Below are 18673 nucleotides of genomic sequence, written 5' to 3'. Positions count from 1 at the left end.
CACATCAGGCCCAGGGCTGTTCCTTTAAACAAGCCATACATCTAACACTGCTACACTACCGTGCTACCCAGCATTCAACCACAGAGGTTTCCCCAGCCTCGCTCATGCTGGGTAGAGAGTTACACCTACCACTGGACAGGCTCCACCCCACCGCAGTCCAGCACACACTCACACCAGTCAAAGCCTCAGTCACCCGCTGTCAGAAGTGGATGAAACAGTGGTTTGACAAGGGTCAGGATACTAGATATCACTGTGGCAGACTGGTTGAGAGCTCGCCGACCGCACAGGGAAAACAAGATGGCATCATTTTGGTCCACTCCACAGCAAGTGGTCTGTCGACTGGGACCAGCCACATACCTCCTAGATGATGGCACCCGCTGGCATGCCAGCTGCCTTCAGAAGGTGCCAGCACCTCCTGCAATGTTAACTCAGAACAGCGGGGACATAATGCCACCCAGAGCGGAGCAGGAGGACTACATACCACAAGTAGCCGCACAGCCTGAAGATACTCCCTCGTTATCACACCCAGTGCCCCCATCATCATTGTCGCTGCCCCTTTCCCCAGCCTCCCTACCACTGTTCGCCTCACCTTCAGCTGTGTGTTCTCCACGGCCAGTGCACGGCCCGATTACCTGAAGGACTTTGTGTCTACTTTTCATAGTTGAACCCCCAGAGAGGGGAAAATGTTATGTCCGCTCAAGACGAATTAATCTGTGTTCGTTTGGAAACACCTCGCTGCATGTTTAGGTTGCAGCTGTTTTGGTCTGAAATGTTTGGTTCCGGTTTCTCTGAAAAAGTAAAGAGAAGTGCATGCATAAATCTTTCGTCCAGCTTCCTTTTTTATACACAACAGTCTCATCCTCTCCAATAATTTTTTTCAGCATGATGCTGCGCACGTTCACAGATTTTTCGTGGGCCTGGCCATACATTACACATGTAAAAGCCTCAATGTCCTCCACCACATCTGGCTCCACAGACCACTGATCACCAAGTTTTCTGAGGACATAAATAATTATAGTATTGCAAAGTCACAATGTATCAATACCTATGTTAAGCATTAATTGCCATTACATGCTACAGGATATCTGACTAAAAATACTCACTTGAAGGCTGCATAGTACTTTGGATTACTCTGCAGCTTTTTCAGAGGCCCAACCTTCCCTTTGCCTCTAAAGGTACTTGTAACGTCTTCTCCTGTGAAGACTTATAGGCAGAGTATTGTTGTACAGTAGTCTGCCCCCTTACATTCTGCCAGTTCGCTGACATTTAGGATCTGCCTGTGCTTTCCGGTCCCAATGTCGACGTACTAATTATTTATGTCCTCAGAAAACTTGGGGATCAGTGCTCTGTGGAGCCAGATGTGGTGGAGGACATTGAGGTATTTACATGTGTAATGTATGGCCAGGCCCGCGAAAAATCTGTGAACAATGTGTGCAGCATCATGCTGAAAAAAATGATTGGAGAGGATGAGATGCTTACCACCAGATTCAAGGTGGATCTGTCCCGGCTCCTGCCCTGCAGAGACAACCTGGTCCCACACATCAACTGTGTCGACCACCGTCTGGCCAACTACAAGAGAGCAGCCACACCGATATTCTGGTGTCCCAAGCCCCATGATCCTGGCCAAGGCTGGGAAAAGACTGAAGAGGGTACCCTGGAACCAGTGTGATCTTGTGGACCTATCTTCCCCACTTTACTCACTGACTTGCTGGAGGAAACAGTCGAGGAGATGGATGGAGATGGTGAAGAAGACGAGGAGCAAGAGGTCGATTATGAAGACCTGCTGTATGATGAATAGACATTATTGCCCTTGACCTTTTGAACTTTGATTAGAATTACTTTTTTCTATTTCAGTTTATTCTACTGTAATGGGGATTTGCTATACCCTATATATACACACATTAGACTATATGAGTGGTTTTCTGTTTTGTTTCAATAAATATAATACCAATATAACGGTTTGAATAGTAACTCCTTATTATGGGAGATGTTCATTTGGACCAACATGTGACAATTTTTCAAGTATGGATCATCAACATTTGCTTATTAGACATCATAAAGACTATAAAAATACAAAAGTTAGAAAACATATATCAATAGGGTCCATAGGGGAGGAGTTCCAGTGATCCAATGTCACTGATTTTTTACATTTTTTTGCATTTATTTGAGTTTTAATGCACCATACATCATCTAATCATGACACTTCTCATATCTATCAATTCCTCATGCAAAGACGAAGAGAAAATGGGTTGGATTGTGTCTGTAGGATGTATTGTTCAGATTCTATGTAGATTTAAAGTTTTCGTTTTTCACAGCCGAAAATCAAGCACGGACACAAAAGATGATACAAAAAATCACATATGGGACAATAATTTGCGTGGGGAACATCAAAATTCCTTTTCTAGACACCTTAAGGATTACAAAAAACTAGGTTAAAAAAATATACCTTTCGGGTGCAGGTGGACCCCCCCTTCCTACCAGACTAAATGTTTATAATACAATATTTAACACATTTTTTTTTTATTTTTTTTTTATCACATTCAGTGATAAATCTTGAGATGTGATCTAGTCAGAGGTGTATATTCCAGGGGTCAGAAAGTAGAAGTCCTGCCATATGTTTATTCCACCCATGAACTGATTTCACTAATTAATTAGTTCTCTCTCCTGGCTGAATTAGCAAATCCAGGTGATTGGAACAAAATACTGAGGAGGACTTTTACTTTCCGAACCTGGACTTTACACCTCTGGCCACATGTCAGCCAAGAGCAAAGAAATAAACCAGAACTGGACCGTATCTGAGCCACAAAACCTGTGTATATTAAATATAGAGTCATCTTAGCCTTAAAGGGATAGTTCGCCCAAAAATGATATTTAAGCCATGATTTACTCACCCTCAAGCCGTTCGAGATGCATATGTCAATCTTTTTTCAGACGAACACATTTTCAGTTATTTTAGAAAATGTCTTAGACCTTTCAGTGGTTATAATGTGAAGCAATGGGGCTCACCTCGTTGAAGTCCCAAAATGTGCGCGCATCCTTCACAAAAATAATCCATCCGGCTCCAGGGGGATAAACGAAGGCCTTCTGAGGGTAATCCGTGCGTTTTTGTCGTAAAAATATACATATTTAAAACTTTATAAACGAAAATAACTGGCTTCCGGTAGCGGTCGACGCGCGTTCACGGAGATGGATGCTGGAGTATGACGTATGACGTAGCGTGAGCAGAGCAAAACAAAACTCTACGTTCGTTCTACGTCACGACGCTTCCTACACTACGTCATACGTCATACTCCAGCATCCATCTCCGTGAACGCGCGTCGACCGCTACCGGAAGCCAGTTATTTTCGTTTATAAAGTTTTAAATATGTATATTTTTACGACAAAAACGCACGGATTACCCTCAGAAGGCCTTTGTTTATCCCCCTGGAGCCGGATGGATTATTTTTGTGAAGGATGCGCGCACATTTTGGGACTTCAACGAGGTGAGCCCCATTGCTTCACATTATAACCACTGAAAGGTCTAAGACATTTTCTAAAATAACTGAAAATGTGTTCGTCTGAAAAAAGACTGACATATGCATCTCGAACGGCTTGAGGGTGAGTAAATCATGGCTTAAATATCATTTTTGGGCGAACTATCCCTTTAATAAGCCTGTTAACAAGCAGAATCACTGAAGGAAAGAAGAGAACACTCGCCCCGCACCGTTTGTCACAGACCCCTGAGTGAGGTGTCAAATCGACCAGCTCATTGAGGAGAGGTGTGCTATGACTTTTCTAAGCGATCGGGTATACGATGTTCGCACAGCGGATGAAAAAGTGGCCAAAAAAGTCCCATTTACTTTACATTGGGAGTTCTAAAAACATTTGAATCCCAACTGCCACAGACTCCAAAGGGCCTGACACCCCTGCGTCTCTCCCTCTCTCTCTCCCTCAGAGGATTTATATTATCAAGCAGCCAATAAGTAATGGCCTAAAATCTTCATAGCCACACCCTAGCAACCAGATACAGCACACTAGCAACCACCCTAAACCAATAAAAAACATTTTTTTATATTTCTTTTAATTTTTAAAGCAATATTACACTCGTAGCCTTGTGATATCGCTCCATGCTTGTGCCTATTCGGCCATAGGCATGAGGCTGCAGGCCGAGTGCCGTACTGAAGCAGTCGTTATTAAAGATTTTAAGAACTCTATAAAAACTCCATAGTAACCGTCTTTGACAACTACCAACCACCTAGTAACACCATAGCAACTACCAAAAATACCTTAGCAACCACCCTGAACACCCTAGCAACGTCTAGAAACGCTCTAGTAACCACCAAAAATACCCTAGCAACCACCCAGAACACCCTAGCAACTGCCTAGCAACCACCCTGAACCCTCTAGCAACCGCCTAGCAACCACCTAGAACACCCTAGCAATGCCCTAGCATCCACCCAGAATACCATAGCAACTGCCTAGCAACACCATAGCAACCACCCAGAACACCCTAGCAACCACCTAGCAACGCCCTAGCAACCACCAAGAATACCCTAGCAACCACCCAGAACAACTTAGCAACTGCCTAGCAACACCATAGCAACCACCCAGAACACCCTAGCAACTGCCTAGCAACCACCAAGAATACCCTAGCAACTGCCTAGCAACCACCCAGAACACCTTAGCAACTGCCTATCAACTGCATAGCAACCACCCAGGACACCCTAGCAACTGCCTAGCAACGCCCTAGCAACCACCCAGAATACCATAGCAACTGCCTAGCAACCACCCAGAACACCCTACCAATGCCCTAGCATCCACCCAGAATACCATAGCAACTGCCTAGCAACCGCCTAGCAACCACCCAGAATACCATAGCAACTGCCTAACAACACCAGAGCAACCATCCATAACACCCTAGCAACCACCAAGAATACCCTAGCAACCGCCTAGCAACCACTCAGAACACCCTAGCAACCACCTAGCAACGCCCTAGCTAAAAACATGCTAGCATTTTGTTAAAAGCATGCTAGCAACATGCTAATCATGCTAGCATCATGCTACCAACAAGCTAATCATGCTAACAACATGCTAATCATGCTAGCATCATTCTAACAACATGTTAATCATAGTAAATCATGCTGGAATGTGGTAAATCGTAGTAAATCATCTTAGAAACATGGTAAATCGTGGTAAATAATGCTAAAACGTGGTATATCATGGTATCACAACATGTTAATTGTGTTAGCATCTGCCCAGTGGTGAATTTTGCCACTGCAAGCACCACTTCACATTTTCTTCAAGAAATGTACTTTCTAGAAGAGAACAGAAAAAGAGACGAGCAGAAACACAAGATCTACGACTGACTTCAGACACAGCCTTAGATGAAGTCAACTTAAGAGAAAAGAAGACATTAAATCTGTGAAGATCTCAGCAGAGGAGGATTAAACAACTCCATAAACAGCATTACCAGCTGTGTTCAAAAGTAGTAGTTTGGTAAATAGTTACCATAATTCTAAATTGTAGCATTTTTGTTTGTGTATATTTCCATTTACAAATGAATCCCCAAATGTTGTTTCAAACTTTTCTATTCTTATATAATAAAAATTGTCCAAGTGGGAAAAATCACTGGAATTTTTTTATTATTTTTTTATATGGTCTCGGATTTATATGGCACACAGGCACAGCTGTAATTTATTTCCTCGTTCCAAACCCGGAAGTGTGAAAAGGATCCATTGAGTATAGAGCTGGTAAGTACCGCCTCTTCCGCTAACCCCACTGGACCTCTAGGTTGAAAAATCGTCAATGCAAGTGAATGTGAGAAAATAATTATTTTCTGGTCCCGTTTGAATTTTGCCATGAATGTGAACATATGTTGTCTGTGAATTTTTAATATAATTTTTCGTGTAAAGAATGCTACAATTTAGCGGGTAGAAGTTTGATACGGTTAGACTTTGTGTGAGAGCACTTTGTGGACTACAACTCTTCGCTCCTAGTTTTTACATCAGACGGGAATCTGAAGAAAGAACAGCCCATTTGGTTTGAATGGTGACATTTGGGTACAAAACACACAGGCATATCGATCTGTCTCCATAGATTATCGCAGCATTAGCACCATGATTTGACAAGTGGAGGGAAAATAGGCTTGTTTGAAATGCGACTTGCCTCGCCTTAAATGTATGCGAGAGTAGGCGGCTGCAGTGAGAGGAGGAGTGAGAAAAGCGCAGGCATATGGCAAGCCATTTTAACATTTAAAAGCTAATTTTGACTATCCGGAATTAACATTGTAGATATCAACAATGTCTTTCTGACTAGTCGTAATTACATTTTGGATAGTTGGAATTGTCATTCAAGATATCTGTAACGTAATTGTGACTAGTCGAATGGACAGATAGAGATATCTGTAATTCAGTTTTAACTAGGCAAAACTGAATTACAGATATCTGCAATGACGTCATTGAAAATGACATTCAACTCGTCACACATCTTAAATGACAATTGCAGATATCTGTAATTCAGTTTTGACTAGGCAGAATGAAAGTTAAAGATATCTCAAACGTCATTATGACTAGTGCAAATTATTGTGCATGACATTGCTCTATTTTAGATATCCATTTCCCCTCCCCGCCATATTCAAAGAAGAAGTGGGTTAATTTCCTTATTTCTATGAATGGAAGAAGAAAGAAGCAGTCATGGCGTTGGCTGTAATCGAAAAAAAACACCAGAAAATTATTTTTATATACAAAAAAAAAATGATAATAATAATGTTGCAATACTATGTTTATGATCATGCTTAAAAGGTTATTGTTGCCGTAAGATTTATGCGTGAAAGAGATTCACACTAATTCACTTTAATAAAGATGCTGACATGCATGCTATTCTTGCCATGGAAGTACAATAACATTAACTTCCTTAGATGAGAAAAAAGTTCTTAGTTCAGATTAGTTCTTATTGTTTATTTTATTTTTTCAGTTTGAAACAGTATCTAACAGCTAAAAAGACGATTAAAAACTCTGGTTGCTCCGACATGGTGCTAATCAGTGCTAATTAAAGTTAACAGTTAACAGGTGCTATGTGATTTGATGATTTGAACAACACGCTCTGCTCCCGCCTAAAGTGTGATGCATACAGATATCTGCAACGTCATTTGGCCTAGTCAAAACTCTAATTCAAGATATCTGTAATTACATTTTGACTAGGCAGAATGAAAGTTACAGATATCTCAAATTTCAGATATCTCTAATCAAAATTAATTTCAAGATATCTATAACTTGATAATAGATATCTACAATTAAATTATGACTATCCCTAACTCCAGTTTAAGATATCTACAACGTCATTTTGACTAGTCATAACTCCAGTTACAGATATCTACAACGTCATTTCGCCTAGTCAAAACTTAATTTAAGATATCTGAAAAGGAACATGTAGATATCTTGAATTGAGGTGAATTAAAGATATCTTGAACTGGAGTTATGACTAGTCAGAATCAAATTGAAGATATCTCAAACTAGAATTACAGATATCTACAATTCAGTTGCAGATATCCGTAATTCACATAGTGGATATCTGCAACTGAATTGTAGATATCTGTAATGATAAACCCCATACAAATGAATGGCAAAAGTGACGTCATTTGTCCTAGGAAGAATGTCTTTGTGGATATCTGAAATGACAATTATGGATAGGAAGAATGTAGTTGTGGATATCTGAAATGTTCTTTTTGACTAGGCAAAACTGAATTACAGATATCTGCAACACATATCCAGTCTAGCTTTTAAATGTTAAAATGGCTTGCCATAGGGCGAAGGAGTTTTTAATCGTCTTTTTAATGCTGTTAGATACTGTTTCAAACTGAAAAAAATAAAATAAAAAATAAGAACTAATCTGAACTAAGAACTTTTTTTCTCATCTAAGGAAGTTAATGTTATTGTACTTCCATGGCAAGAATAGCATGCATGTCAGCATCTTTATTAAAGTGAATTAGTGTGAATCTCTTTCACGCATAAATCTTACGTCAATAATAACCTATGTAATTTTAAGCATGATCATAAACATAGCATTGCAACATTTTATATTTGTTTTGTATATAAAATATTGTATATAAAAAAAAAAATGTATTTGTATATAAAAACATTGGTTACACTTTATTTTAAGGTGTCATTGTTACAGTGTAATTATATATTTAAGTACTGAGTAATATTAAGTAACTACATGTACTTACTATAGGGTTAGGGTTTGGTTGAGGGTTAGTTGCATGTAATTATGCATAATTTACTGTTATTACTATGGTAAGTACATGTAACACATGTAACAAGGACACTGTAAAATAAAGTAGATATCTTGAATGAAAATTCCAACTATCCAAAATGTAATTACGACTAGTCAGAAAGACATTGTTGATATCTACAATGTTAATTCCGGATAGTCAAAATTAGCTTTTAAATGTTAAAATGGCTTGCCATACGCTCTGCTCCCGCCTAAAGTGTGATGCGGGCCTAATTTGCATACAGATATCTGCAATGTCATTTTGGCCTAGTCAAAACTCTAATTCAAGATATCTGTAATTACATTTTGACTAGGCAGAATGAAAGTTACTATGGCAAGCCATTTTAACATTTAAAAGCTAGACTGGATATGTGTTGCAGATATCTTTAATTCAGTTTTGCCTAGTCAAAAAGAACATTTCAGATATCCGCAACTACATTCTTCCTATCCATAATTGTCATTTCAGATATCCACAAAGACATTCTTCCTAGGACAAATGACATCACTTTTGCCATTCATTTGAATGGGGTTTATCATTACAGATATCTACAATTCAGTTGCAGATATCCACTATGTGAATTACGGATATCTGTAACTGAATTGTAGATATCTGTAATTCTAGTTTGAGATATCTTCAATTAGATTCTGACTAGTCATAACTCCAGTTCAAGATATCTTTAATTCACCTCAATTCAAGATATCTACATGTTCCTTTTCAGATATCTTAAATGAAGTTTTGACTAAGCGAAATTACGTTGTAGATATCTGTAACTGGAGTTATGTCTAGTCAAAATGGCGTTGTAGATATCTCAAACTGGAGTTAGGGATAGTCATAATTTAATTGTAGATATCTATTATCAAGTTAAAGATATCTTGAAATTAAGTTTGATTAGAGATATCTGAAATTTGAGATATCTGTAACTTTTATTCTGCCTAGTCAAAATGTAATTACAGATATCTTGAATTAGAGTTTTGACTAGGCCAAATGACATTGCAGATATCTGTATGCATGCATCACACTTTAGGCGGGAGCAGAGCGTGTTGTTCAAATCATCAAATCACATAGCACCTGTTAACTGTTAACTTTAATTAGCACTGATTAGCACCATGTCGGAGCAACCAGAGTTTTTAATCGTCTTTTTTCATGCTGTTTCAAACTGAAAAAATAAAATAAAAAATAAGAACTAATCTGAACTAAGAACTTTGTTTCTCATCTAAGGAAGTTAATGTTATTGTACTTTCAAGAATAGCATGCATGTAAGCAACTTTATTAAAGTGAATTAGTGTGAATCTTTTTCACGCATAAATCTTACGGCAACAACAACCTTTTAAGCATGAACATAAACATAGCATTGTAAAAAAATTTTTTTTTTTTTTATATATAAAAAACATTTTCTGGTGTTTTTTTCGATTACAGCCAACGCCATGCCTGCTTCTTTCTTCTTCCATTCATAGAAATAAAGAAATTAACCCACTTTTTCTTTGATTATGGTGGGGAGGGGAAATGGATATGTAAAATAGAGCAATGTCATGCACAATAATTTGCACTAGTCATAATGACGTTTGAGATATCTTTAACTTTCATTCTGCCTAGTCAAAACTGAATTACAGATATCTGCAATTGTCATTTAAGATATGTGACGAGTTGAATGTCATTTTCAAGTCATTTTCATGTCATTGCAGATATCTGTAATTCAGTTTTGCCTAGTCAAAACTGAATTACAGATATCTCTATCTGTCGTTTCGACTAGTCACAATTACGTTACAGATATCTTGAATGACAATTCCAACTATCCAAAATGTAATTACGACTAGTCAGAAAGACATTGTTGATATCTACAATGTTAATTCCGGATAGTCAAAATTTGCTTTTAAATGTTAAAATGGCTTGCCATAAGTTACAGATATCTCAAATTTCAGATATCTCTAATCAAAATTAATTTCAAGATATCTATAACTTGATAATAGATATCTACAATTAAATTATGACTATCCCTAACTCCAGTTTGAGATATCTACAACGCCATTATGACTATCCCTAACTCCAGTTTGAGATATCTACAACGCCATTTTGACTAGTCATAACTCCAGTTACAGATATCTACAACGTCTTTTTCCCTAGTCAAAACTTAATTTAAGATATCTGAAAAGGAACATGTAGATATCTTGAATTGAGGTGAATTAAAGATATCTTGAACTGTTATAACTAGTCGGAGTCAAATTGAAGATATCTCAAACTAGAATTATATCTACAATTCAATTGCAGATATCCGTAATTCACATAGTGGATATCTGCAACTGAATTGTAGATATCTGTAATAATAAGTGACGTCATTTGTCCTAGGAAGAATGTCTTTGTGGATATCTGAAATGACAATTATGGATAGGAAGAATGTAGTTGCGGATATCTGAAATGTTCTTTTTGACTAGGAAAAACTGAATTACAGATATCTGCAACACATATCCAGTCTATAGCTGTTAAATGTTAAAATGGCTTGCCATAGTGGGTGTTTACTCGTCTCAGTGAAATCGAAAGCAGCCGATGACTGTAAAGACGCCATTTCGGAAGATAGAAAATCAGCAATCGCTTCACATGTGACAGTAAGTTCGTTAAACTTTTCATAGCTGTAATATCAATAGACTATTTGCGCCTAAACAGACTTTATGACGAACTCAAACACAAATACATGATAAAGTGGAAAGTTGCTTTCGTAATATCTAAGCCTACTTCACGACACGTCAACTGTAACACTCATAAAATGGCTGAAAATGCTTAAACTTGCACTTACGTTTTCCTTTAACGGAAGAATATTAGTTTAATGTTGAAATCTTTGGTTGACTTTAAACAATTGAATTATTTTTATAATCTAGATGTGTTCAGTGACGCAGTAAGACTGGGGAAAGACAGTAGGCCTAGTCGCAGGATCACATAAACGCGTAAAAATATCATCATATTTGCTTAATGCGAGACGAAAAACGGATTGTGAAAAACACCTGCAAGAGTTCAGCAGTGTCATTAAAGTGAAGGTGAATCCAGTGTTTAAACGCTGTGTTTGAAAGTGTGGCCGACATATTGCTCTAAAAACCAACATTATTTCAGAGAAAAACTGTTAATGTTGCGTTAAAGCGAACTAAATTAATTTGTGTTTTGTGTGTCCACATACAGGTCTGGAAGGTCTCTCATCAAGGAGGAAGAGAATGAGCAAACTTCCTGTAAAATGTGTGAATAAAGAGTGAAAGGAGGAGAACCGGACCTGTAAAATGAGTGTGTGTGAGGAGAAAGAGGAGGAGGCGTCTGTTCACACTCAGAGAGCAGCATCTCCAGTATCCAGCTGTGTGTCCATGAAGAGTAACCACTCCATGATTATTCCCCCTGAGTTCAGTGATGGACCATCTTCAGGATTCAGCTGTGTGTCTATGAAGAGTAACCACTCCATGATTATTCCCCCTGAGTTCAGTGATGGACCATCTCCAGGATTCAGCTGTGTGTCCATGAAGAGTAACCACTCCATGATTATTCCCCCTATGTTCAGTGATGGACCTGCTGTGACCTCTGACCCTGCGTGAGTAACATGAATTTCAGGGCCGGTCCAGATTCTGCTGGCGCTCTAGACAAGATATATTATATTATATTATATTATATTATATTATATTATATTATATTATATTATATTATATTAATCGCCCCTAAAAACTACAACACTGGCAATAACACACAAACACAAGTGTGAATGGCCGCACAAATAGTTGTTAAAATAAAGAGTAAAAAGGCTATATAAAATGTGTATCTAAATTGAATATATCTATAGATATCCAGATAACTAGTTAGTCTCATTCGCCTCTTACCTGGTGATCTTATTCTTAAACATAGACTGGAAAATTACATATCCAAACTTAAATGGTTGCTGAACTTAGTGTGCTGCTTTACATTCATTTTTCTTTTCTATTAATATAAAACCTGTGCCTGGTCACCCTAAAGCTGGAAGTCAAAGCGATAAATCCAACCAATTTGTCTTTCAAATTTTTTTAGGCGCAGTAGCCAATATGGCCGCTAGGTGACATTCAAACTCCATTTGGTGATTTAAAAACTTGAAGGATTTTAATTTCATGAATGCTTTGGACCACTGGCCTCTTTTGATAAAAGACACATAGGGTTTTATTGCTGAAGTGAAAGCAAGCAACAACAAGTAAAAATAAAGTTTTACACTGAATTGCATTAAATGTAAATAAAATGAAAAAGTTTCCACTAGTGGTCGTTCCAGTTAAAATATTCTAAAGTAACTCCTCAAAATATTAAATGTTTAAATATGTTTTAAAAAGTAGACATAAATAAATAAAATAACTATAACTGACAAAAGGCATCGACATTGAAAGTCAACTTACAACAATTAATTGACTAATTCACCTTTAATAAATGAAGAGTTTATTTGCAAAAACTGATAAACGGCATGTTTAAAAATAATGAACTGACTTCTGTGTGTTATCCTCCACATATAGCACATTCTGAATCTTAAACACGTTTTGTCACAAATTTACTTTTAATTTTAAATTTTATGGAGAGGAAATGACAAATGGGGAAAGATCTACTGCTCAAAAATCAGCTAAAATCACACTAAATCATATCAGGAATAAGAAAGCTGGCTTGAGAGCAACAGTGGGGATTTTAGGGGTTTTAAATAAATACCATAGGGGTGTAACCCTGGCATCCTGGCCAAATTTGCCCCTTGGCCTCTGTCCATCATGGCCTCCTAATCATCCCCATATACTTATTGGCTTCATCACTGTCTCCTCTCCACCAGTAAGCTGGTGTGTGGTGGGCGTTCTGGCACAATATGGCTGCCGTCACATCATCCAGGTGATGCTGCACATTGGTGGTGGTTGAGGAGATTCCCCCTTTTCATATGTGAAGCGCTTTGAGTTCCTAGAAAAGCGCTATATAAATGTAACAAATTATTATTATTATTATTATATAATCTTTACTCACATTGTCTGTAATGATTACTGAGATTCACATTCGGATGGGACTAAAATCACAGAGAAGCTCTGGTAATTATTACTTTACACCACCTCTCCATGTTAAACTAGTCCTGTCCGAATAGGGATTTAAACACGTTTTGTCAAGCCGGTATTGTCCATTGTCAAGGCATCGCAAGTTCATGTTTTACAGCAGAAACCGACAAGCACCCTTGTTTGTGAACACAACCCGATAAGTCCGTTTTAGTGAATCAGCGCACAGTATTCAGGTCAGGTGACAAGGCTGCTAGTCATTTTCTCAGCTTTTGCTCAGAATGTTGCTTTCTTCATGAAACTTACCCACTGTAACGGGTGCGCAAGGATAAGGCCAGGGCCAATCCAAATGCTTAAACAGATTTAATAACAAAAGGCAAACCATAAACAATCTAGACCCGAGATCAAGGCAAATAATCCAATTGAGAGCATAAACTAATAATCCAAACACGGAAGGGAAACCAGGAACATACGAAAACCCCAGGTAAACTACACTACCAACAACGACTCATACAAACTAACTTTTTTTTTCTTTTTTCTCAGTATCAACAACAGGAAGAGAAAGAGAGCAGCTTCTCCAGGATCCAACTGTGTGTCCATGAAGAGGCAAGAGCCCCCAAAATTCAGTGATGGAGCAGTGACCTTTGACCCTGTGTGAGTATCATCATGTAGGGTGAGAGACACATGGACACAGAATGCACAAAGGTTCAGAACTTTAACATGTATAACAAGTAACAAGTGGAATTCAAGATGCAAAGGAATCCTTTCACTGTGTTAAAGTGTCTTAAATAGTGTTTTCTTACGCTTCTGTCTATCATTTCCCTGTTAGATCTACATTTACACTGGGATGATTTTTGTTACATGTGTTGCATCAGTGTTATATTGACAGTAGTGGTTGGGGAAAAATTTAATATAATATTAATATAATATAATATAATATAATATAAGGGGGAATATAATTTTGCACACGCAATTATATCGATACAGTAGCGCAAAGTACTGCAATGTTTAATTATAAAATTAGCTGTTTTACTTTCAGGCTATAGGGCTGTGACGCTGACAGTTTTTTACCACCGCGGTGGTAATGGACCAACTACCGGCGGTGGTGCGTGGTTGGGGGGGTTTTGAAATAAAAAAATGTAGTGTTTATTTGAGCAATTCCGTCAAGGAAACAATACACTAAAGAGTAAAGCATTGAAATAAATATCAGTAAATATTGACAAATTAAATAATATAATAAAGTTAAATCTATTTAAAAAAAAAAAAAAAAGACGTGTGAGACAACCTACCGCTCTGCACTTTGAGAGGGATGTGGGACAAGAGCAGGAAAGAGACCATCGATCTCTTTTCTGATATCTTCATGCTTTCTAGGCTACTTGTTGTAAAAGGTATGAAGAGTGAATTTTATCTTCCACAAGGGCAAGACATTTAGGTTATGTTTGATATTGCGCTGCAAGAGAAAGCGAAACTAAATCACCCACGCGTGTGAAACGCTCTTTACAAATAAACTTGACACGCCGCATGTCTAATAACAAGCACAAACTGTGTTAAAAAGAATTTGCCGTACAAGGAAAAATGTAGGCTATCTGTCCTATAGCGTTATACTTCACCACAGTAAATCATACGAAAATAATAGGCCTAATTAAAAGCGAACCAAGGAAGAAACGTTTATAATCCCCTCGAAAATGGGTGAGACGTGAGTGAAGATTTGGAAAAAGAAACAATTGAGATTCCATGCAGGGATGAGTCATGATTTTTGAATATTCTAGTAGTTTATTTAATTATAGAATATCGAATAGGTTGTGCGATTATTCTCTAAAATAAAATCTCCATGTTTTCAGTGCTGATGCGGTGGTGACGCGTTCATGTAACCGGAGGGTGATGCTCCCAATAATGCACATAACAGCTGTCACAAAGAACCGGCAAAAGTAATGATTATGAATGTGTCAAATATATAGCAAGGAGATATTTTAATTGTTTATTAATAAACTAGCGTTTTCTGTGTCAGTGTCGGCTGCAAAGATGAAGTTGACGATGCTGACTCGTCATCTTTGCAGTGAACGCGCCTAGAGAGAAATGAACACTTCATACGGAATAGCCTACATAGGCCTAAGCATAGAGTAGGCTAGTCGGTTTCTTTTCGTTTTGAATTGTTTAGTTTTAAAGTAGACAATTCAAGCTTTCTATATGGAATAACTAATGGAATATTGTTAAATTCGCTGATAATCGGGTGACCAGATCGCAAACAAGAATTCAAAGCCGACAAGCTTAAATTTATGGGCTCACGCACAACTCTCTCATTCGTCATGAATCCAAACGTTTCCATGGCTGCGATGCAACATTTAATTGCTAACCTATTTTTTCTTTTGTAAACAAAGCTTTGTGCTTCACTCATGTCATGATATTCACGTAAAACCGCATTCACATACAAGAATAAGCTCTGTCCTGAATGTTCAAGGACAAAGTTTTTGCACAACCCATCTAAGTTTTTGCACTTCAGTTAATGTGTAGAAGATAATGTCCACAGAATTAAATGTGACATTTGAAGCGAGTTGAGCAGTCTTATTTTCCTCATTTTTTTGTAATTCCTTTGAATAATATGAGGGACATGAATCGCAATACATCGCAGAATCGAATTGTAAAAGTTGCTGTTTCGCAATATGTTAAGAATCGCAATAATATTGAATTGTGGCCCAAATATCGCAATATTATCGAATCGTCATATTTTTGCCAATTCCCACCCCTAATTGACAGTTATCTTTTAAATTAGTGATGCACTGAAATGATCAATCTTAATAAAAACTGAAACGAGACAATTCTGGCTAGGAATAAATAAAATCAGTGGATCCCAATCTGGTTGCCGTGACGAATGGCTAAGGGTGCCAGAAAATCTCTGCTCATTTCAATATTTTTTATATCAATATATAAATGTAAGTTTTTTAAGGAAAATCTGATCGATCTGCCATAAATCAGCAAATAATAACTTCCTATGAATAGACTGATTATCTCTAAACTTGCCAATCATATGTTGATGACACTTTTAAAAATCAGGATTCATATCAGCTGATCAAGATAAAAGGAAATCTGTGATCAGTATAAAATCTGTGATTTTCTATTTCTAAAGGAAAGGTCACAGGTTCTTTAGACAAAATATTCTTTGACTTTTCACATGCCTCACTTGTGGCAAAGGGGACTTTAATATGCAACTAGGAAATGCAGTAACAAACTGAGTTTGCAGTCTCTATCATCTGTCGCCATTTACATGTAAATTAATTTCATGAAATCATATCACACCACAATAGATAGAAATTTGTCTGAAAGAGCAAACACTTATTTCTACATGTTGTATGATTTTCATATTAAACATATTAAAATAATTGTTCTTTGTTCACAAATGTCTTTTCTGTTTGTTTTTGTGTCTCTGTCTTCTTAATGTGTTTTCAGTGGTGTGAGAGCTGACCAGATCAGAGATGTGTCCTGTCAGACCAGCACATCCTCCTCCTGTCAGAAACACATCAGTCATCATGACACAGAAGCAGCCCTGCAGCTCGATTCTCACCAGCCAGTGCATGATGATCTGCAGAGAGTCAAAGACCAGCACAAAACCAGCATGAAGAACAAGTATGAGAGCTTATTTGAGGGAATCAAACTACAGGAGAATCAGACCCTCCTGAACAGGATTTACACACAGCTGTACATCATAGAGGGAGAGAGTGAAGGAGTGAATGAAGAACATGAGGTGCTACAGATGGAGAAAAGTTACAAGACACTCCAAGACACTCCAATCAACTGCAATGACATCTTTGATCCTTCACCTGAACTAGCATATGAGGAGAAGAGAAGAGAGAAGAAAGACAAAATCAAGACTGTTCTTACTAAAGGCATCGCTGGAATTGGAAAAACCGTCTCTGTGCAGAAGTTCATTCTGGACTGGGCCGAGGGAAAAGCCAATCAGGATGTAGATTTCATGTTTGTTCTTCCATTTAGAGAGCTGAACTTGATTCGAGATCATCAATACAGTCTTCACAGACTTCTGCTGGACTTTCATCCTGAACTTCAAGATCTGGACTCAAAGATTTATGATGAATGTACAGTTGTGTTCATCTTTGATGGTCTGGATGAAAGCAGAATTACACTGATGTTTTCAGACAGTGAGAAAGTTTCTGATGTGGCTGAGTCTTCATCAGTGGGTGTGTTGATGTCAAACCTCATGAAAGGAGATCTGCTTCCCTCTGCTCTCATCTGGATCACCACCAGACCAGCAGCAGCCAATCAGATCCCCTCAAAATACATCAACCGTGTGACAGAAATTCAGGGATTCAATGAGCCTCAGAAGGAGGAATATTTCAGGAAGAGAATCAGTGATGAGCATCAAGCCAGCAGAATCATCTCACACATCAGAAGAGCAAGAAGCCTCCACATCATGTGTCACATACCAGTCTTCTGTTGGATCTCATCCACTGTGCTTCAAAACATCCTGAAACAAGATCTCAGTGCAGAAATCCCTCAAACTCTGACTGAAATGTACATACACTTCCTCCTCATTCAGACTAGCATGAGGAACCAGAAGTATGAAGAGAGAGATCCAGAGAAACTCCTGCAGTCCAACAGAGAAGTGATTGTGAAACTTGCTGAACTGGCTTTCAATCAGCTGATGAAGGGCAATGTGATGTTCTATGAGGAGGACCTGATTGAGAGCGGCATAGATGTCACAGATGCCTCAGTGTATTCTGGGATTTGCACTGAGATCTTTAGGGAGGAATCTGTGATTTATCACAGGAAGGTTTACAGCTTTGTACATCTCAGCTTTCAGGAGTTTTTTGCAGCACTGTATGTGTTTCTCTGTTATTTACACAAGAACAGTGAAGTTATGAAAATGTACCTGACAGGAATGTCCAGAACTCAGTGTGGAAAGGTTCCTCTTGATGTATTTCTGAAGGAAGCAATAAATAAAGCCTTGAACAGTAAAAATGGACACCTGGATCTTCTCCTTCGATTCCTTCATGGCATCTCACTGGAGTCCAATCAGAGACTCTTACAGGATGTGCTGATTCACACAGAGAACAACCCAGAGAGCATCAAGAAAATAATCCAAAACCTCAAACGAGGTCAAAAAAACAATGTTAGTCCTGAAAGATGGATGAATCTGTCACACTGCTTGATTGAGATGAAGGATAATTCTGTTGTTGAAAAAGTGCAGGCGTTTTTAAAATCTAAAGCGAAATGTAAAATTCTTTCTCTTGCACAATGCTCAACTTTGGCAAACATGATCCTGATGTCAGAGGAGGTGATGGATGAGTTAGACCTTAAAGAGTACAACATTAAATCAAAGGAGGGTCAAAGGAGACTGGTACCTGCTGTGAGGAACTGCAGAAAAGCTTGGTGAGTGTGAAGATCTAATAACACAATTACATGTGAC

At 38.1% G+C, this 18673-nt stretch overlaps 1 protein-coding gene across 1 annotated transcript in view; it reads left to right on the top strand.

Moving 5' to 3' along the window:
* Positions 1 to 10757: 10757 nt before the first annotated feature.
* The window catches only part of LOC311079647 (uncharacterized protein), a 46563-nt gene continuing 38647 nt past the window's right edge, over positions 10758 to 18673 (top strand). The window contains exons 1-4 of the mRNA XM_084109259.1: positions 10758 to 10848; positions 11414 to 11810; positions 13798 to 13908; positions 16699 to 18636. Of these exons, the coding sequence (XP_083965385.1) occupies positions 11509 to 11810; positions 13798 to 13908; positions 16699 to 18636 (2351 nt within the window). The 5' untranslated portion in view covers positions 10758 to 10848; positions 11414 to 11508. The remainder of the gene's footprint in view (positions 10849 to 11413; positions 11811 to 13797; positions 13909 to 16698; positions 18637 to 18673) is intronic.

The sequence above is a fragment of the Abramis brama genome, assembly GCF_963993115.1.
Source record: "Abramis brama genome assembly, chromosome: 1".
Classification (NCBI taxonomy): domain Eukaryota; kingdom Metazoa; phylum Chordata; class Actinopteri; order Cypriniformes; family Leuciscidae; genus Abramis; species Abramis brama.
The sequence above is the reverse complement of the archived record's forward strand: the minus strand, read 5'-3'. Positions and strand labels throughout refer to the sequence as shown.